This window comes from Tachyglossus aculeatus, chromosome 12 (assembly GCF_015852505.1).
Source record: "Tachyglossus aculeatus isolate mTacAcu1 chromosome 12, mTacAcu1.pri, whole genome shotgun sequence".
Lineage (NCBI taxonomy): Eukaryota > Metazoa > Chordata > Mammalia > Monotremata > Tachyglossidae > Tachyglossus > Tachyglossus aculeatus.
In genome coordinates, this window is record NC_052077.1 from 12,277,842 (window position 1) to 12,299,729 (window position 21,888).

Sequence of the window (21,888 nt, forward strand, 5' to 3'; positions counted from 1 at the left end):
CCCCCCTCCCTACCTCCTTCCCCTCCCCACAGCACCTGTATATATTTTTGTACAGATTTATTACTCTATTTATTTTACCTGTACATATCTACTATTCTATTTATTCTGTTAATGATGTGCATCTAGCTTTATTTCTATTTATTCTGATGACTTGACACCTGTCCATATGTTTTGTTTTGTTGTCTGTCTCCCCCTTCTAGACTGTGAGCCCGCTGTTGGGTAGGGACCGTCTCTATATGTTGCCGACTTGTACTTCCCAAGTGCTTAGTACAGTGCTCTGCACACAGTAAATGCTCAATAAATATGATTGAATGAATGACTGAATAAGGATTCATGTCTGGTATCCGACTGAGGGCCAATGGGCAAATGTCCCCAGTTCTATCCCATGGGCGGATTCAGTTGTGACCTTCACCAGGTTGAAGTCCACACTGGGAAGAGTCTGGGGCCAGGGCTGCCTGGTAGTGGTGTGGGCAGTTATCCATTCTACAAGACGCTCAGAAGGGCTTAAGTAGGTCACACCCTCACCACAGATTTTGAACATTAAGAGATTTGTTACTTGGGGTATCACCTTCCCTTCACTCTTCCCCGTAGGTGAACAGACTCTGGGATTTCTCTGAGAAATGGGTTTAATAACATTGCCCCTCTGAACTGACAGTAGCACTATGCGTGACAAATGTCCCTTGCAATTCTAGCCCGCAGGTTTCAGATATTTAGAAACAGATTGGAATTAGCATCACTAATTCACTTCACTCACACACACCATCACACAGCTATAATCTGGGGAGACCAGTGCCTTCTTGACGTTAGGCCAGTAATTTAAAGGCTAACTTTACACTTGTTGGAAGAAGCATTCCCCCATCAGGTTATCTTTGGGTCAAAGCAGTCATGAAAGCTTTTTAATCAACCTCAGAGATGGCTTTCTCAGTGGCTGAGCAGGCTGAGTCAATTATTTCATGAAAGCTTGTGATATTCAGTGGTTTTAACAGAAAAAAAAAGGGCTGCCTGGATTTTTGCCTGAGTTAGGAAAGGAGATTTTAATTAGGATATGAATAATTTTTGCATTTTTAACTTTCATAGACCTTCACAGAACTATATAGATCTGGGATTATTTCTTGCACACTGCCCATTGAGTTGATATTTTTAAATTTAGTGTTTGTTTCAAGTGATCAGTGCTCTGTTGATCAGGAGAGTTTTATTAGCAACAAGCCGGGAAGACTTTAGCATTGATCAGTGAACGTAAGCCATGGGCTTGAAAGTCATTGTTCTGGGAGTGGGGGAATCCTGATGTGAATTCATTCAATAATATTTATTGAGCACTTACTGTGTGCAGAGCACTGTACTAAGCGCTTGAGCTTTGGTTGTCAGGGGTGGATAGCAGGTGAGACCAGAGGACGTGGCAGGTTGTGGGGAGGGGGAGAAGCAGTGCTTAGTTTTATCCCAGCCTCAGCTACAGGTAGATTAGAAAGTTTTGAGATGAATAAGAAACCTGACTTGTTAACTGGCAAGAAAATAATAATAATAATGGCATTTACTAAGTGCTTACTATGTGCAAGTTGTCAAGTTGTCCCACGTGGGGCTCACAGTCTTAATCCCCATTTTCCAGATGAGGTAACTGAGGCTCCAAGAAGTGAAGTGACTTGCCCAAGGTCACACAGCAGACATGTGGCGGAGCTGGGATTCGAACCCATGACCTCTGACTACAAAGCCCGGGCTCTTTCCACTGAGCCACGCTGCTCAGTGGAAGAGTCAGTGGAAGAGTCAATAATGGCTAATGGGCAAGAAATGAAAACTTTTTTCAGTGGTATCCGTTAAGCACTTACTGTGTGCCAGGCACTGTACGAAGTGCCGGGGTAGATACAATGTTAGACACAGTCCATGTTCTACATAGGGCTCACAGTCTTAATCCCATTTTAAGATAAGCTCACTGAGGCCTATAGTCACACTGCAGACAAGAGGGAAGACCAGGATTAGAACCCCGGGCATTCTTTGGGAGACTCCATAGCAGTGTAGAACACTACCTTGCTATCAAGGGAAGTGGTGTAGCCTAGTAGAAAGGGCCTGGGAGTCTAATTCTGTATTCATCAAATGTCTGCTGTGTGACCATTTAACTTCTCTGGGCCTCAGTTACCTCATCTGTAAAATGGGGATCAAGACTGTAAGTCCCATATGGGTCATGGACTGTGTCCAACCTGTTAGGCTTGTATCTTCCTCAGCACTTAGTACATTGACTCAGCACTTAGTACAGTGTCTGGCATATAGTAAGAACTTAAAAAATGGGGATTCGGTACCTGTTCTCCTTTCTACTTAGACTGTGAGCCTGATGAGGGACAGGGACTATGTCTGACCCCGTTATCTTGTATCTACCCCAGTGCTTGGCACAGAGTAAACAGGTAACAAATATCACTATTATTATCAATATCCAAACCAAACTGAAACCATCCAGGACATGGTAGTGTTCAATCTTCTCTATGACCGTGAGACCTAATTCCTCACATTTTTCTGTCGATGATAATAGTAATTATTTGCTTGTGGTATTTGTTAAGTGGCTTACTATGTGCCGAGCACTATGCTGAATGCTGGGATAGATGCAAGATAATCATGTCCCACAGGGGCTAACAGTTTAAGGAGGAGGGAGAAGAGTTATTGAATCCCCATTTCACAGTTGAGGGAACTGAGGCACGGAGATGTGATTGGCCCAAGGTCACATATCAGACAAATGGCAGAGCCGGAATTAACACCCAAGTTCTCTGATTCCCAGGTCTGTGCTCTGTCCATTAGGCCACACTGTGCCGTCCTAGTTTGCCGGAAACCTAGAACGTGGATGAGAATGTGTTCTGAGACTGAAACAACATAAAGTGGAGGAAGATAGAGTAACCAATGCTGAAAGGATTTGTCTGCTCCAGAAACAAGCAAAAATCTCCTACAGGGAGTGGTGATGGTGCACTTATCCCCCTTTCTTAAATAGCTAGGATTATACCTTTTATATGTGCCACACAGAGAGAAATAGAAGGTTTATTTATTCTACTCAGTCATCTGGCCTTCCTTTTGACTGCACTCTTTATAAATAGATTGCTGAGACAATAGGCAGCGATTATACATCTTTGAAATGTTTTTGGTTTAAGATATTTATGAAGTAAAGGTCTTACATCATCCTTTAGTTAAATCAGATGTGGAAGTAGGTAGCTGCCGAAAATTCTAGTGTCAATTCTAAGCCAATGTGTTTAGGTTATTTCTACTGTTGCATTTTCCTGCTGTAGGACACTAACTTCTCTCCGTATCCCGAAGATGATCCAGTCTCACTCCTTCAAGGCCGATTTGCTGAGACTAGAACTCTTCCGGAAAACTAGTATGAAGAAAAACTAAATGGGACAAAGAATATTAGGAAAATGCAGGCTAGCATTCAACACTAATGTTTCTAGATTCTTCGTGGCCGAACTCAGCCTTATGGTGAAATCCTCTTTCAGTCTCTCAAAATGCTCTGCATCCTGTTTGCAGATGCTATGTTTTTAAGTGTTACTGTTGTATGCAGTGAAATGATACAGTGAGCAGTGTTCCTCTTTCGCAACCACCAAGGCAGCACATGATGTTATCCATATGATCCAATCAATTACGTTCAATTCTTGCACTCAGAGGGGCTATGCAATTTAGCTTTAACAGAACTTTAACTGTTACATCCAAACCAAAGTAAGTTTAAAATAGAATAGAACCCTTGAGAAGCAACATGGCCTTGTGGAGAGAGAATGGTCCTGGGAGTCAAATGACCTGGGTTCTAATCCTGGCTCTGACAATTGCCTGCTGTGAGACTTAACTTCAAGTCACTTAACTTCAGTGGGCCTCAGTTTCCTATCTGTAAAATGGGCATGCAATACCTGTACTCCCTTCTAGTTAGAATGTGAGACCCGTGTAGGTAAGGGTCCAACCTGATTATCGTATATCTACCCTAGCACTTAGCAAAGGGCTTTGCACATTGTAAGTATTTAACAAATACCACTATCTTTATGATTACTACTTGGAGTGCTTCTCCTCTAGAAAGTGTTATCGGACTAAGGTTTGATGTGTACAATGGCAAACCTACATTGGGACATAGACAGCCCTTTGTGTTTTGGGGTTTTTTTTTAAAGATAGCAAGTTATCTGACAAACACCTCACTGTCTGCCAATGTACAAAGTATTTCCTTATATCCCAAAGAAGCATTGTCAAAATTATTACATCTTAGTTCTGCTTCTACATGGAAATTCCTCCCGTAACTGAAATCCTTCGCTTTAAAGGATTCTCATATAAATGTTGAGAAACCTCATGGTCTAGAGGATAGAGTAAGGGTCTGAGAATCAGAAGGTCCTGGGTTCTAATCCTGCCTCGCTTTGAGAAGTAAGCATTTTAAGCGCTTACTATGTACCAGGCAATGTATTAAGCACTGATCTAGATACAAGCTAATCAGGTTTGACACAGTCCATGGTCCACCTGGGGCTCACAGTCTTAATCCCCTTTTCACAGATGAAGGAATTTAGGCACAGAGAAGGTAAGTGACATGCTCGAGATCACGCAGCAGGCTTGTGGTGGAGCTGGGATTAGAACACAGGTCCCCTGAGTCTCACTGCTTCTCAGAGTTGTCTTCAAAAATGTCATTTCCAATTCCTCAGTCACTGCCCCTACCACTGCTTTCTGAGGGCTTCCCATTTTTCCTTTCTTGCAAAATCTAAATCCATTATCCTACATTCCAAAGGGTGCCAGAATGAGTAAAATTATGACTATGAGCAGAGCACAGACCTTTATTACTCCTCTCACTCTTCAATCATTTTTCAGGAGCTGTTGTCCCCAGTGTGAACTTAATTTTCCAGGGTTCAGCAGGGGAAGCATTATTGGCAACATCGTAAAAAAACCCCCAAAACTCCATGTTTAACTGAGAGTGTTTCTGCTGATAACGAACAACCATGCTGTTTGAATAAGAAACTAAAGAATAGTTAGAAAGACACATATCATGGCTTTCAGTCCCTCAAATTAATCTGCCAGTCAAACAGCTCTTCATTGTATCATACGTCAATCAATCAGTCGTATGTATTGAGCACTTACTATTTGCAGAGCACTATACCAAGCACTTTGAAGAGGAATATTGTCCTTGATGAGCTTAAGAATATATTTCCATAATCACTTATGCATTATGTATGTATCTATAATTTATTTATTTTAATGTCTGTCTCCCCCTCTGGATTATAAACTCCTTGTATTGTAGTCTCCCAAACACTTTACAGAATGCCCAACTGGAATTAAAGATCTAGAGCACAGCACTCTCTCATAACTCTCCTTTCCAAATCCACAGAACACTATTACTTGCAGACTACTAAAAGGGAGTTTGTTTGCAGTTGAATTATTTAAATTTTATCAGGCAATTTTCCTTAGCAACTTGCTAGGCCCTCATTTTCCGTGACTATTTATGAAGATGGCGGAGCGCAGTCAGAAAGGACGTAAAATCATCTATAACATTGTAGTCTACAAAGACAATGACTGCATCAACTAGAAAACTGGTGCAAGGGACCTACTTTGTAAAGAGGCCGCAGTATAAATATCATTTGTGTTCTACTTTCGGGAAAGCTTTATTTCTGCCACGTCTGATTGGGACTGTAATTTCCATTCTTTCCTCCTTCCTATCCTGGCACCTTTGGTTTTTGGATTGGTCTCATCATTCGCGAATCCTCCTTTTCTCTCTTTTTTTTACATTTCTGAAATGAGGAAAAGGTGCTCTTCGGAAATAGCTCGCTCCGGCACCCCAGCGACATGTGAAAAAGCAGTTTCCCTGCTTCCGTTTCTTCCTGCGCATCCCCCCCCCAACAGGTGCCCCTGCTGTTAATACTGCTGTCTCTCGCTCCAATAAAACGTGTGTTTTGTTTCCAGGGCACGGCTTATGGAAGTGCTCCTGTTCCTTCTCGCAGGCAGTTATGTGAGTCCGCCAAATCCCCGCTCTGTGTTGTAACACTTGGCTATGTGTTCATGTGCTGTAGCATGGCATGCGAATCTGGACCAAAGGGCCGAAGGTCAATATGCAATCGCCGTGTTGTATATTGTCTGTGACACATTCGTAGCAGGTGGTTTCCTTTTCCCTTTCCTGATCTGTGTGTCGTCATCCCACCCATTGTAAATCCAACCCGTGTGCTCAGGATTACGGGTACCCAGAGCAATCGGGGAGGACTCAACATCTCGGCTGAGGGAGCAGTGGGCCTGGGGCGGATTCCAAGCCTCCTAGAATTGCCTTGTACTTCCAACTCTATGGGAGCAATGTCTGAAACAGCCAGCCTCCAGTTCTGCTCCCGCTTGCTGCAGACTTAGTGGGTGCAAATGAGGATCCAGAAGCGGAATGCTGGGTGCCCGGCTGAATTTTGTTGAACTCAAGCGTTTCTGTTTCCTGGCATGGGCCTTCCTTTCCAGGAAAACCTTCTCCTGATTTAGAAATGCTCTACTAACAGGGATCACCCAGCCTCTGGGACTGGCAACGTTTGAGGCTTCCAAGCCAGAATTTTAAAAAGTCAGATTTCCTGAGGTGGCTTGGATGAATATCAAATCTGTGTACTGGATCAGAAAGGCAGATGCCTTCATTTTAAGTCGTGGAGATTTCTTTGACAGCTTTTCCATCGTAACATGGACTATTGCCTTGGGGATGTCTGTATGAAAATGTACATGCAGCATCTCCAAAGTGCCTCACACTTGGAGAAGAACATTTGTTTATGGTTTTTTTTTAAACTCCTATCTTCCCGTTTCTTCTTTCTTTCCCCAGCTGAGTGTTCATCTTGGAGTCAGATTTGTTTACATCTATTCAGTGTGATGCGCTGTAGTGCACTGTGTTTTTTGAATAACCGGGTAATGCATCCCAGCATCAACTGACAACTGGGGTCCCCTAAGGTCACATTCTTGGGGGAGTCCTAGAGCACAACTCTGCTTGAATAATACTTCTCTGTGGGCAGAATTCAACCTGGGCTTGCAACTCATTCACTTAAAATGATCTATGACCGAACAGTAAAATACCCAGGACTGTTCCCCCAGTGCAAATCTATCCTAAAAGTGGCTATATTTTACCCTGATTGGGCATACATACATATTCAAAGAATAGCTGTCTTTTAAGGAGAATTGTAATGGAAAGAAACGATTATGTTCAGCTCAAAAAGGATTTGGTTTAGATCGTTGGTTTAACTATGTTATTCTCACCAAAGGACATGTTAGAAAAATGAAAACTCTAAATTAGTCCTTCCTTTGTAAAACACCTGGATTGGCTGGTATAATTAGTAATTAGACACATCTGGCTTCTTGAATACAGAACTTCCAACAACTCCCTGATGGTGGCCTGATGGATAATGTTGAGGAGGATATTTGCTGTTTTGTTTGCACTTGGAGCTGGGAATTTTTTGTACTCGTAGGTTGCTGTGCTGTTGCCTCAGAGCTGCTTAAAGCTTTCATTATGCTCCAGGACTCTGTCATTTAGCCTGATTAATGGTTTGGATGCAATTTTCCATTACATAGGTGGTACGCTTCGTTCTGACAGAACACATGTTTTTATTACTTGTTTTGGATGGAACACGACACTAGAATTAGTGAACAGTCTTCTGATGACTCTCATCCATCTGGACACAGCATGATGTGGTGCCTGAAGAATTTGAGTACCGCATCGTGAGTTCTTTAGCATGAGGGACTCCAAGATCACAGTGTCTTCATATAGACGGACTGTTTGTATGTGTAGTTTGAATTTAGAATAGTTGAGCCAGTGATCGGTCCAACACTCAGCATCTCAGTTGACTGCAGTTATCTGAAGGTCATTCAAATCCTGCTGATGATCAGAGATATAATCTGAGGGATTCCTCTGGGTTTCACACATGATATCTTGGAGGGGGAGAGAGGGAGACGATGTGGTAATCTTGAGGTGACTTTGGACGTATTCACTGAGCAGAAGCACTAATAATAATAATAATAATAATGATGGTATTTGTTAAGTGCTTACTATGTGCCAAGCACTATTCTAAGCGCTGGGGAAAGTACAAGTCTTATCAATACAAGTCTTAAGTCACAGTCTGAATCCCCATTTTACAGATGAGTAACTGAGATACAGAGACGTTAAGTGACTTGCCCAAAGTCACACAGCAGACAAGTGGTGGAGCTGGGATTCGAACCCATGACCTCTGACTCCCAAACCTGTGTTCTTTCCACTAAGCCACATTGCTCCTCAATAACCTCCTAACCATCTGTACATCAAAATCCACCTCAGTGAACACCTTAGATTGTGGACAGGGAATCTGTCTGTTACATTGGTATACTGTACTCTCCTAAGAGCTTAGTAATAATAATAATAATGACATTTATTAAGCGCTTACTATGTGCAAAGAACTGTTCTAAGCACTGGGGAGGATACAAGGTGATCAGGTTGTCCCACGGGTGGCTCACAGTTTTCATCCCCATTTTACAGATGAGGGAACTGAGGCACAGAGAAGTTAAGTGACTTGACCATAGTCACACAGCTGACAATTGGCAGAGCCGGGATTTGAACCCACGACCTCTGACTCCAAAGTCTGTGCTCTTTTCACTGAGCCACACTGCTTCTCCTAGTACATGGCTCTGCACACATCGAGTGCTCAATACCTCAATGCGTGAGAAGCAGCATGGCTCAGTGGAAAGAGCCCGGACTTGGGAGTCAGAGGTCATGGGTTCTAATCCTGGCTCCAGCACTTGTCTGCTGTGTGCCATTGGGCAAGTCACTTCACTTCTCTGTGCTTCAGTGACCTCATCTGTAAAATGGGGATTAAGACTGCCAGCCCTACATGGGACAACCTGATCACCTTGTCTCTCCCCCAGTAGTTAGAACAGTGCTCGCCACATAGTAAGCGCTTAACAAATACCATTAATATTATTATTAGTAGTAGTAGTAGTAGTAGTAGTATTATTAGTATTATTATTACCTATGATTGATTGATTGGATTTGACGAGCACACCGTCAACCTGAACTTTGGATTTAGGGGGCCAGGTTTGATTCCACAGGATGGAGGATAATTCTAAGGAAGAAATAGAAATAGCAAGCTTCAAGGTAGCTAGAATCAAATTTCAACTCAAAAATTACTTGAGAAAAGTATGCATGGGCTATGTAAAGATGCATAAATTAAATCCAGATTACATTCCAATGTTATGAGAGTGGCCCTGGCAAATTCCTTGGAGTCCATTGCATTAAATTCCTGGTTGAAATACTTCTAATTTTCAGAAAGAGTGGTAGGGAAGGTATGAAGTGTCTCACTCTGATTGTGGAGTGAAATTGGAATTTGAAGTCTGTCTCAGGACTGCTTCCCTGCCCATCCTCCCTTCCCCTCATCACATCTGCCAAGTAAGGACGTAGATCCATGTGCTTTTATTTCAAAACCAGCAAGGTGAGAAATGGATTTTGTAGGTGCCATGATTCTGGGAAAAAGAGAAATTAAATGTTGAATTTCAAGTTCCTTTGATGCAGCAAAAGGCCACAGAGAGAAGCAGGAGCTAATCAACATAGCCCTTTTTAGTCCTCATTTACAAAGGTCTCCAAAACTTGAAATAGGAAAGCTGATTTTACAACTCAACGAGCCCCAAGAGCAGAAATTGAACGTTCAAATTCCTGAAACTCTTTTAACATGACAATATTATTTGATTGGGAAGTTGGAACAGCCTTCATGAGCTTACATCCCACTTCCTTGGAGAAATTGTTTTCTGGGAGAGACAAACTTAGAAGAAAAAGTAAAGGACTAGCAAAGACATGTAAGTGACATTTATTTACCTGTAAGAAATGGAATTTAGCACTGACGCAAGAGTCTCTCTGAGTGACCTCGGGCAGACAGAACCAGGGAGGTGGGTCAAGGAGCTCTCAAGAAAGTAGTGCTTCTCTTTAAGCAAAAGCTTTATAAGGAATGAGCAACTAAGAGGGGAAAGAGAAAACAGCCTCAGGTGTTGCAAGCATTAAGTCCAATAGCAATACAAGAGAAAACCTTTTTGGGTCTCCACTGTGGCTGGGGCTTTGGATTCAAATTTGGCCTTTATGGGCAGAGGTGAACTTCACCATCAGTGTGGATCTCCTGTGCCCTGCTGTTTGTACAGAGGTCACAGAGAATGGAGGTAGGGGAGAGAAGGGCTGTGGGTTCAACGAATGAAGCTCAGTATGCCCAAGGGCATACAAAGTAGTACAGAGAGTCTTACTTTTCTTTCTTTGATTGCTTTGTTTTTTTTAATCTTCTTTTTTCTTCCATTCTTTCCCTTGTAAATCATTTGCGTCCCCATTTTACCATGCTTTTTCTTCATTTCTTTAAATCCCAGTCCCCTGAATACTTCCTTCTATTCTGGACCTAGGGACAGAAATCGTGAATAATTCCCACCTGTGCATACTTTCCCAGCACTTAGAACAGAGTTTGCTCACAGGAAGCACTTAATAATAATAATAATAATGGAATTTATTAAGCACTTACTATGTAAAAAGCACTGTTCTAAGCTCTGGAGAAGTTACAAAGTGATCAGGTTGTCCCATGGAGTTTGGCTCAGTGGCAAGAGCCCAGGCTTTGGAGTCAGAGGTCATGAGTTCAAATCCCGGCTCCGCCACTTGTCAGCTGTGTGACTTTGGGCAAGTCACTTCACTTCTCTGGGCCTCAGTTCCCTCATCTGTAAAATGGTGATGAAGCCTGTGAGCTCCCCGTGGGACAACCTGATCACCTTGTAACCTCCCCAGTGCTTAGAACAGTGCTTTGCATATAGTAAGTGCTTAATAAATGCCATTATTATTATTATTATTATTCCTCCCCATTTTACAGATGAGGTAACTGAGGCCCAGAGAAGGGAAGTGACTTGCCCAAAGTCACACAGCTGACAATTGGTGAAGCTGGGATTTGAACCCATGACCTCTGACTCCAAACCCCGGGCTCTTTCCACTGAGCCACACTGCTTCTCCCAAGCAATTTAGAGAAGTGAAGCAATTTATGCAAGGTCACCCAGCAGACAAGTGGCGGAACTGGGATTAGAACCCAGGTCCTCTGACTCTGAGGCCTGCACTCTTTCAAGACAGCGTGGCTCAGTGGAAAGAGCCCGGGCTTTGGAGTCAGAGGTCATGGGTTCGAATCCCAGCTCCGCCAACTGTCAGCTGTGTGACTTTGGGCAAGTCACTTCACTTCTCTGGGCCTCAGTTGCCTCATCTGTAAAATGGGGATTGACTGTGAGCCCCCCGTGGGACAACCTGATCACCTTGTAACCTCATCAGCGCTTAGAACAGTGCTTTGCACATAGCAAGCGCTTAATAAACACCATCATTATTATCAGCGCTTAGAACAGTGCTTTGCACATAGTAAGCGCTTAAACAAATGCCATCATTATTATTATTTCCAACTGATTCACAGCCCTTCTCAGTACTAGGGCGCTGCCGTTACCTTCATTATTTTTGCCTTCACTTGGGCCCCTCCCTGATTCCTTTCGGTTTCTCGTTCCCAATCTGCTGTTTGTCCTTCTGCTATTTTCTCCTTCTGACACAGCTCCTCCGCATACCAGGGTGGGGTTCCTGTTTGGCCACTTAGGGGCCCTTCCTTCTTCCATCTTCTCCCCCTCGTCCCCCTCTCCATCCCCCCATCTTACCTCCTTCGCTTCCCCACAACACCTGTATATATGTATATATGGTTTGTACATATTTATTACTCTATTTATTTTACTTGTACATATCTATTCTATTTATTTTATTTTGTTAGTATGTTTGGTTTTGTTCTCTGTCTCCCCCTTTTAGACTGTGAGCCCACTGTTGGGTAGGGACTGTCTCTATATGTTGCCAACTTGTACTTCCCAAGCGCTTAGTACAGTGCTCTGCACACAGTAAGTGCTCAATAAATATGATTGATTGATTTTAAGCCACCCTAAACCTGGGCCTACTGTCCAGCCTGTGCTCCTCCATCTTTCCACCCTTTAAACCCTCTGTTATCTGGGCCTCTTCCCTCCCTGCATTTTGCTGTCCTCATGGAGATGGAGAGTTATGCCCACTCCCTCCTGCTACACAACTCACAAACCTTCCTGCCATGCCTGTCACCTCTGCGATCTCTGATAGCCAGTTGAGTGTCACTGGAGTGGTTTGTAGAGGGTGAGATTTCTCTTCCCTCACCCAACTGCTACCACAAGCAAAAACCTCAATCAATCAATCAATCATATTTATTGAGCGCTTACTGTGTGCAGAGCACTGTACTAAGCGCTTGGGAAGTACAAGTTGGCAACATGTAGAGACAGTCCCTACCCAACAGTGGGCTCACAGCCTCAATAGTCTCTTGCATATCCCAGGCTCTTGGCTGCCACTTACATGGGGCCATCTCACTTCACTAACAGCCCGAAGCATGAAATGCGTGGAGTGTTATTTGGCTGTTGTGGATCCAAGGCCAGAAGCCAGGAAGGGGCTAACTGTGCTTAGACTAAACTATATCAATCAATCAGTGGTGTTTATTGAGTTCTTACTGTGTGTGGAGCACTGTGGAGAGGAAGGGAGAGGAGCCGAAGCAGCCGTTGCCTAATGGATAGGGCACGGGCCTGGGAATCAGAAGGTCATGGGTTCCAATCCCCACTCTGCCACTTATCTGCTGGGTGACCTTGGGCAAGTCACTTTACTTTCCTGTGACTCAGTTACCTCATCTGTAAAACGGGGATTGAAACTGTGAATCCCATGTGGGACAGGAACTGCATCCAACCCGATTTGTTTAAGCGCTTAGTACAGTGCTCTGCACATAGTAAGTGCTCAATAAATATGATTGATGATTGATGATTTGTTTGTACCTACCCCAGCTCTAAATCTAAGTAAGCACTTAACAAATACCATTATTAATAATTATATTATTATGAATGAAGGGAGCAAACCAGGGTGATTTAAAAGGGAGTGGGAGAAAACAAAATGATTATTAATAATAATAAACAATACTATGTAGGAGGCTAATTCTTTAACAGAGCTTCAAGCAGGGGTTCCTGGGCTGTGTCCAACTTTCCCAACTGATGTTTCTCTCTGGATTCTAGTGCTCAAGGAGCACTGTATGGCCGCAGTGTCCAAAGAGGTCAGACTGTGGTCAGTTTTACTCAGGGTTTTCCTGAAACTCTGCCACAGGAATCCCTGCTTCCTATCCCACCTTCTTTCTTTCCTCATGGAGAGGTATAGAGGAGGAGCAATAGAGAAAATTGATGGGCTGTCTTACTTTAATCAGTGGTATTTATTGAATGCTCACTGTGTACTGCAAGTACCATAGTAATTACTAGTATTACAGAGCACAGTGAACAATAAATAAATGAATAGACCCATATCCTGCCTCTAGCCTGGAATGCCCTCTCTCCTTATATAGGACAGACAATTACTCTTCCCACCTTCAAAGCCTTATTGAAGGCACGTTTCTTCCAAAAGGCCTTCCCTGACTAAGTCCTCATTTTGTTTTCTCCCACTCCCTTTTAAATCACCCTGGTTTGCTCCCTTCATTCAATGCTCCCCACCACCACCACCCAGTTGCAGCCCCACAGCACTTATGTACATATCTTTAATTTATTTATTTATAGTAATGTCTGTCTCTCCCTCTAGACTGTAAGCTCATTGTGGGGAGGGATGGTGTCTGTTCTATTGTTATATTGTAAACCCATTCAGTAATTCATTCATTCAGTTATATGTGTGCAAAGCACTGTATTAAGTGCTTTGGAGAGTATGGTATTACAACAAACAGATACATTCCTGCCCACAACAAGCTCACAGTCTTGAGAGGGAGACAGACATTAATAAATTAATAAGTGTATATATTAAATGTTAAATTATATATCAATTCAATGCTAAATTAATACATATTCATCAATTAATAACCAATCTAGCATTGCTAACATTATATATTATTAATATTAAATAGTAAGTAATGTTAAGTGAATATTAGGTTAAATTAATAAGATGTTAAATGTATATATTAAATGTAATAAATGTATATAATTGTAAATTCTCCTAAGTAGTTAATGCAGTGCTCTGCACACAGTAAATCCTCAGTAAGCATGATCAATTGACGGATTGTACTAAGTAATTCGGAACCCTTATAAAATCATATCTCCTCCAAGAGGCCTTTTCTTTACTCTTTCTCCCTTTTGTGTTGTCCTCATGTTGAAGTTTGTACCTTTGATTCACTGCGCCCTTTGCCCCGCAGCACTCTGTACATATCTGTGATTTATTTTAGTGACAGTCTCCCCATCTAGACTGAAAGCACCTTGGGGGCAGGGAATGTGTCTACCAACTCCCAAGCACTTAATATGATGCTCAGCTCACAGTAAGTGCTCTGCAAATATCACTCATTGATTGATTGGTTGACATGATCGCTACCCTCAAGGAGCTTTCAGTGTAGTGGAGGAGCTACCTCATCCAGATAGGAGAAGGGGAGCGGCAACCATGACAGCAGCTGATCATTAGGTTCCGCTAAAAGCTGCATGCACTGCCATACCCCTCCCCTCTGGTCCACACCCCAAATCCTGCCTTCCCCAGCCCCAGCTCTCTGCTCAGGGTGTGGAAGAGGAGGAGAGGGAGAAAGGAGGATGGGAATTCTGATGCATATTGCACTGTTCTGATGCTGTACTGGGATTGTGGCATGTAGGAAGACTGACTTTTTGAGAGAAGAGAAGAGAGAGGGAATTCCAATTCCCACTATAAACCAAGGTGGAAGTGTCAAGGACTGACCCCCCTGCTCATTACTGACCATGGTGACTTCCACTACCTGCTCTGAGGTTGACCACTGCCCATGGTGCGGGCACATCCAGGTTCTTCCCTTTCTTCTCCCTTCCCCCCAACCTCCCAGTTACTGGCATCCTTTAAAGCCCTAGCTCCCCTCCTGCTCAGACTGGGCCCTCTGGAAGGAAGAGGAATGTGAGGAGTGAAAAAAGTTCTGTTCCAATACCCCACCCCAGCTCCCATTCTTTCACTCATGACATATATTTTGGGAATCTACTTAAGCTCTTTATTAGATTACAGCTGTGCAGACACACACACACACACACACACACACACACACACACACATGCACACACGTATCTGGATGTATAAATAGTGTCTTTCAGGCTTGAAGATGAAGTTACCGTCTGTGAGATTCAGTGTGTGTGTGTCCCTGATAAGAATGATGTGTGACTGACAATTCCTTCCTCATTATGTGCCGTAGAGATTGTCCCTTGCTGCAGCGTTGCATTTATTACCCACAGTGCCTGGTGCTGTTTTTGTTTTTCCACCTCGATATTATGACCTTCCTAAATTGGCTGATGCTGTAATTGCTGCTCATCAGGCTGATCTGTGTTCTACAGCTGTCTACTGCTATGTGACATGATTTGAGATTTCTCTTCATTATTTCGCTAAAGAATCTGTTTACAGTTACTCCATTTTGGCTCACCTTACAGCAACTCTTTGAGAATCCTGCTGTTATCCATTCTCCTCACATTTCCCACCCTGTAGAAATGAGATATCATGAGCATTGCTTTTATGTTGCAGCTCTGGCTTCATTGTTTGCACTCTTGTCCCTCTAGTTGGTGTTCAGTAATTGAACATGGTAGGAATTGCTGTTGTAAATAATCTTGGTTCTCACATTTGCCCTGTGCATCTTCGGTTTTATCCAAATCTTGATACTCTGATTATATCATACTCTCTCTTTCCAGTTTTTTCAAGGACACACTAGCTTGCACACCAACTTTCCTGCTTTGCTTCTCTACTTCCTTGTCCGTCCTGGCATCATTAAACAGTTCGCCACCGTGGATGCAGAATTCAGTGGCAATATGCAATTCTGGGTCACTGCATCACTGTACTTCCCAAGCGCTTAGTACAGTGCTCTGCACACCGTAAGTGCTCAATAAATACGATTGAATGAATGAATGAATATCTCCATGTATGAGTGGGGTTGGGCAGGTGTCAATTGGTCCATAACTTCTTAGTTCTGAGACTAAACATCGATCCATAGCACTTTGCTGATTGAGAGAAGCAGTTCATAATGACCTCCACGCTTTCTAGGGACTGGGGAAATCCAGTGCTATCCTATGCCGCCGTTAGTGCAGAGAAAATGCAACAATGCGTTGAGTATATGACAGCCATATGAAGCCGCCACTGTGACTTTCGGGGAAAACAAACAAACCATGAGTTAATTTCTTACATAGATTCTAACTTACTAACATCTGTTTGTTGATTTGATATTAATGTCAATGATATCGTTAACATTTCAGTTAATTATTGAAACAAGTAGAATAAATAATAACATTTTCATAGTTGATAGGTTTTAGAAACAACCCCCACTTGGAGTGGTAAGTGATTCATTATAAAATCTATTGTCAATGTTGTCTCCCCCACCCTACAAATGTAAGAAGCCTAATTTACAGAAGATTTCTGGCAGATCTGTTAGTTCCACTGGAATGAAAAAACTCTAGCTTTGAATGAAGACATTTGGGGAAGGGTTGAGGAGACGACAGACGAGAAGCACAATCAAAGGTCAGAGGTTTGCCAGTCTGGTCATTCAAAGGTGGAACATGCTTTCAGGGCCAGGGGGGTCAAGTTCCTCTCTAACAAGTTAACAAATCTTTATCTGTTGTTTCTCAGCTAATAAGATTCATTTTCAAAGGAGTATATGGTGAGGTGGTGAAACAATGTGGTGTGGAGTGAAATGCAGGGATCTGGGAGTAAATGGGGAAGCAGTGTTGCCTAATGGTTAGAGCACGGGCCTGGAGTCAGAAGTACCTGGGTTCTAAACTTGGCTCCACCACATGTTTGTTAGGTGACTTTGGCAAGTCATTTAATTTTTCTGTGCCTCTGTTACCTCGTCTGTAAAATGGGGATCAAGACTGTGAGTCCCAGGTGGGACATGAACTATATCTGACCTGATTACCTTGTATAATAATAATAATAATAATAATAATGGCATTTATTAAGCACTTTGTGCAAAGCACTGTTCTAAGTGCTGGAGAGGTTACAAGGTGATCAGGTTGTCCCACGGGGGGCTCACAATCTTATTCCCCATTTTACGGATGAGGTCACTGAGGCACAGAGAAGTGAAGTGACTTGCCCAAAGTCACACAGCTGACAATTGGCAGAGCCGGGATTCGAAACCATGAACTCTGACTCCGAAGCCCGGGCTCTTTTCACTGAGCCATGCTGCTGCCAGTGCTTAGAACAGTGCCTGGCACAAAAATAAATGCTTAGCAAATACCATTTTTTAAAAAATGTGACAGGGAGAGCTTGGAGGAGGAAAGATGGAGCAAAGTGGTGGGAGAGGGGAGTTTAGCCAGCCTCAGTGCCAGTTCAACTGTGAGCCATTCTCTGAATCTTAGTTTTCCAGATGAGAGCGGTGACAAGGGTGGGGAACAGCAGTTCTGGAGGGAGGAAGAGAATAGTCATCTTCCTCCCTCTTCCTGAGTCCCTGAACACTGTATCCCATCGACCTCCATCCCAACCGTCCCCTAAGCCCCCTGAATACAGTGGCTGTTGCTCTGAGTCATTGACTGAATCAAAGCCTTTTGCTATTGGTATGGACCTACCTTCCCCACATGATGTTGCCACACCAATTTCCTTAATCTTCTCACTGCCCGTGTTCATTCTGACACCTCATCAGTCATGTTTCTTGGATGGGAACTGGTAGCAGCTCTGTCATGAACTGGTGTCATACCCAGCCCTGAGTCTATCTGTGGAGTGGAAAATTCAGAGCTATTGTTGATAGTGAGAAGCAGCATGGCTTCGTGGAAAGAGCCTGGGATTGGGAGTCAGAGGTTGTGGTTTCTAATCCCGACTGTGCCGATTATCAGCTATGTGCTTTGGGTAAGTCACTTAACTTCTCTGTGCCTCAGTTACCTCATCTGTGACAGATTGTGAGCCCCACATGGGGCAACCTGATTACCTTGTATCTACCCTAGTGCTTAGAATAGTACTTTGTGCAGAAAAAGTGCTTAACAAATACCATTATTATTATTATTATTCAAAAGGTTGACCAGTAAATGAGGGTGGTAGTGTCCCTCTGTGTCCCTAGTCTTTGAATGTCAATGTCTAGAAATGACCATACCATGATGCACCGACACAGTCATTCAGAAACCTTGCAGATGTACCTATCTGGATGCAAAGCAATTGAGTTGGGATACCCATGCCTTCTGGATTATCACTTAACTGTGAGGTTAATCAGTGATTTCTTACCCAGAGTCTTGTAATAATTCTTGGCTGAAAGTGAGTCCAAATCAAAATTTCTCCAACCTCAGCCAAATGTTAGGAAGTTTCAAGACCACATCAATAAAACTTGCGATTAGCTTTTCATCATCATCATCATCAATCATATTTATTGAGCGCTTACTGTGTGCAGAGCACAGTACTAAGCGCTTGGGAAGTACAAGTTGGCAACATATAGAGACGGTCCCTACCCAACAGTGGGCTCGCAGTCTAGAAGGGGGAGACAGACAACAAAACAAAACATATTAACAAAATAAAATAAATAGAATAAATATGTACAAATAAAATCAATCAATAAATAGAGTAGTAAATACATACAAACATATATGCATATATACAGGTGCTGTGGGGAGGGGAAGGAGGTAAGGCGAGGAGGGGGAGAGGAAGGAGGGGGCTCAGTGTGGGAAGGCCTCCTGGAGGAGGTGAGCTCTCAGTAGGCCTTTGAAGGGAGGAAGAGAGCTAGCTTGGCGGATGTGGGGAGGGAAGGCATTCCAGGCCAGGGGCATGATGTGGGCTGGGGGTCGATGGCGGGACAGGTGAGAACGAGGCACAGTGAGGAGAACGAGGCACAGCCTTGGGCTGGCCCATAATCACTGTTCACAAACCAGGGTTACCCATCCCCAGATGATGATACACAGCACCAGGGAGCATAAGTGCTCCATCGTAGAAGCAATTCATTCAATCATATTTATTGAGCACTTACTGTGTGCAGAACACTGAACTAAGCACTTAGCACTATTTGCTATGCTGTGGTTCACAGACAGGGAAAAGCAGAGAGTGGCTGACAAAGCAGTCCTTAAGCAGCTCTTATTTGTCAAAGTAGGATGGAAAGAGTTCAGGTTATTGGATGGTCTATCCCTACCCAAGAAGGTAGTTTGTTGGGGGTTTTTTAATGGTATTTGTTAAGTGCTTACTCTGTGCCAGGCACTGTCCTAAGCACAGAGGTAGATACCAGGTTTTCAGGTTGGACACAGTCCCTGTCCCACATGGGGCTCACGGTCTTAATCTCCATTTTCCAGGTGAGCAGAGAGCGCAGAGAAGTGAAGCGACTCGCTCAAGCTCACACAGCAGACAAGTAGCGGAGCCGGGATTAGAACTCAGAACCTTCTGACTCCCAGGGCCTTGCTCTATCCACTAGGCCAAGCTCCTTCTCGTTGTGCAGGAAGGCAGCAGCATGGCTTGCCGACTTGTATTTCCCAAGCACTTGGTACAGTGCTGTGCACACAGTAAGCGCTCAATAAATACGATTGATTGATTAATGGAAAGAGCGTGGAGCTGGGAGTAAGGGAACCTGGTTCGAATCCTTGTTCTGCCTCTTGCATGTTGCGTGAGTTTCGGTAAGTCACTTTTCTGCACCTCAATTTCTTCATCTGTAAAATCTGAATTGAATGGCTGTTTTTCCCCTCCTTATACTGTGAACCTCAAGTTGGGTGGGGACTGCATCCAACCCGATTATTTTGTATCTTTCCCAGTGCTTAATACAGAGCTCAAAAGATAATAAGTGCTCAAAGAGTATTATAGTGCTGCTGATGATGATGATTAGGGCCACCGGCTCAGTATTCTTTCAAGCCTCCTGGGACTGCTGATGCAGGTATTTATAAGAAAAATAACTTGAAGTTCATGATCCTTATAGAGTCCAAACTGAATGCACCTTTCCTGTCACTTCAGTAATCAGCTTTTCAAATGATCAAGGACGACAGTAGAATATATCACTATCACTCTGAGTGACTGGGTCAAAGTCAGTCCTTTTAGACTGTGAGCCCACTGTTGGGTAGGGACTGTCTCTGTATGTTGCCAACTTGTACTTCCCAAGCGCTTAGTACAGTGCTCTGCACACAGTAAGCGCTCAATAAATATGATTGATTGATTGATTGAGGAAGCGTTAAGGTATCAATGCCAGGGAAACCAACTCCCCCCAGGCACCATTACGGATGTCTGGTCCAGGGCTTTCTCCACCCTGAATCTACTGAACAACGTTTTCCAGACTTGGCTACTTTCCACCTGGCTCATCTACAAAGAAATTCACTCCATTTCCTTCTTTGCTGCATCTTGAGTTCCAGTAATAATACACAGGCATCTTTAGGATTGGCAATAGTGTATTCCCTCTTCAGTATCAGACTGCCAAAAAACACTAGTTTGGGAAACACAATGAAATATTTATAGCCGTGAGGACTTGAGTGTCAGAGAAATGAGCCATTAATTTTATCTTGAGAAATGGAAATGTTTATTCATTAACTAGAAATGTGCGAATTTGTATTTAAATGAGGATACATACCTACCTAATAATAAGACTTTCTTCTAGAAAAGATGATGAATCAGTTTTCTCAGCTCAGTTAAATCTTGAATTCCATTCCTGTGTCTTGTCATTTATTTTCATGGCTGTCTTCCACTGTAAACTTTATGCATCCTGTAAGCAGGCGTCCTGTCTACCAACTCTACTGTATTGTTTTCTCTCAAGCACATTCATTCATTCAATTGTATTTATTGAGTGCTTACTTTGTGCAGAGCACTGTACTAAGCGCTTGGGAAGTACAAGCGACCATACAGTAAGCGCTCAATAAATATCATTGATTGAATGATTGATAGGATTTGTGTTCTGGCGAATCTAAGAGTTTTTTTACACAGAAAACATTACTTCCTATAGATTGGAGAAGGATTCTCTGAGCACTGGTGTATAATCATTCTTTCTTGGTGAGGAACCATTTCGTGTGCTTTAGTATCGTTTGGAAATTACCGCTTTGATTTCATTTTCCCTCTCTAGAAAATTCTAGGATATTGTGGTTATAAATCATTGAAACCTCTCACGTTCCTCTCTGAGAGGGACTCTTAGTAAATTTGTGGGAATTAGGGATTTGGAGACCTAGTAGAGATAGTAATAATTGCCTGGGAGTCAGAGGATTTGGATTTTAATCCCAGCTCCACCACTTTTTTTTTAAATGGTGTTTCTTAAGCATTCACTATGTGCCATGCACTGTACTAAGCACTTGTGTATATTTGTACATGTTTATTACTCTATTTTATTAATGATGTGTATCCATATATAATTCTTTTTATCTATTTTGATGGTATTGACACCTGTCTACTTGTTTTGTTGTCTGTCTCCCCCTTCTAGACTGTGAGCCCATTATTGGGTAGGAACTGTATCTGTTGCCAAATTATACTTTCCAAGTGCTTAGTACAGTGCTCTGCACACAGTAAGCACTCAATAAGTACAATTGAATGAATGATAGGTATAAGGTGATCAGAGGTTGGACACAATCCGTGTCCCACATGGGGCTCACAGTCTTAATCCTCATTTTACAGATGAGGTAAATGAGTCACAGAGAAATTAAATGATTTGTCTAAGATCACACAGCAGACTAGTGATGGGACACCAAGTCCTCTGATTCCCGCCTATGCTCTTTCTATTAGGCCACACTGCTTCTCTAAACAGTGGTAATTCATCTAGCTTGTCCGGGCCTTGGTTTCCTCATCCGTGAAATTGGGATTAAATACCTGTTCCCCCTCCTAGTTAGACTTTGAGTCCCATGTGCTTCAGGGACTGTGTCTGACCTGGATATATTGTACCTTTCATAGTGCATAATACAGTGCTTGGCACATAGTAGACAAGCAGTGTGGCTTAGTGGAAAGAGCCCGGGCTTGGGAGTCAAAGGACATGGGTTCTAATCCCAGCTCCACTGCTTCTCAGCTGTGTAACTTTG

The 21,888-nt window shown here is 43.0% G+C and overlaps 1 protein-coding gene across 1 annotated transcript in view; it reads left to right on the forward strand.

Moving 5' to 3' along the window:
* The window catches only part of CCSER1 (coiled-coil serine rich protein 1), a 430,751-nt gene that overhangs the window by 334,386 nt on the left and 74,477 nt on the right, over positions 1–21,888 (forward strand). The window contains exon 10 of the mRNA XM_038755278.1: positions 5,890–5,935. Coding sequence (XP_038611206.1) covers positions 5,890–5,935 — 46 coding nt within the window. The remainder of the gene's footprint in view (positions 1–5,889; positions 5,936–21,888) is intronic.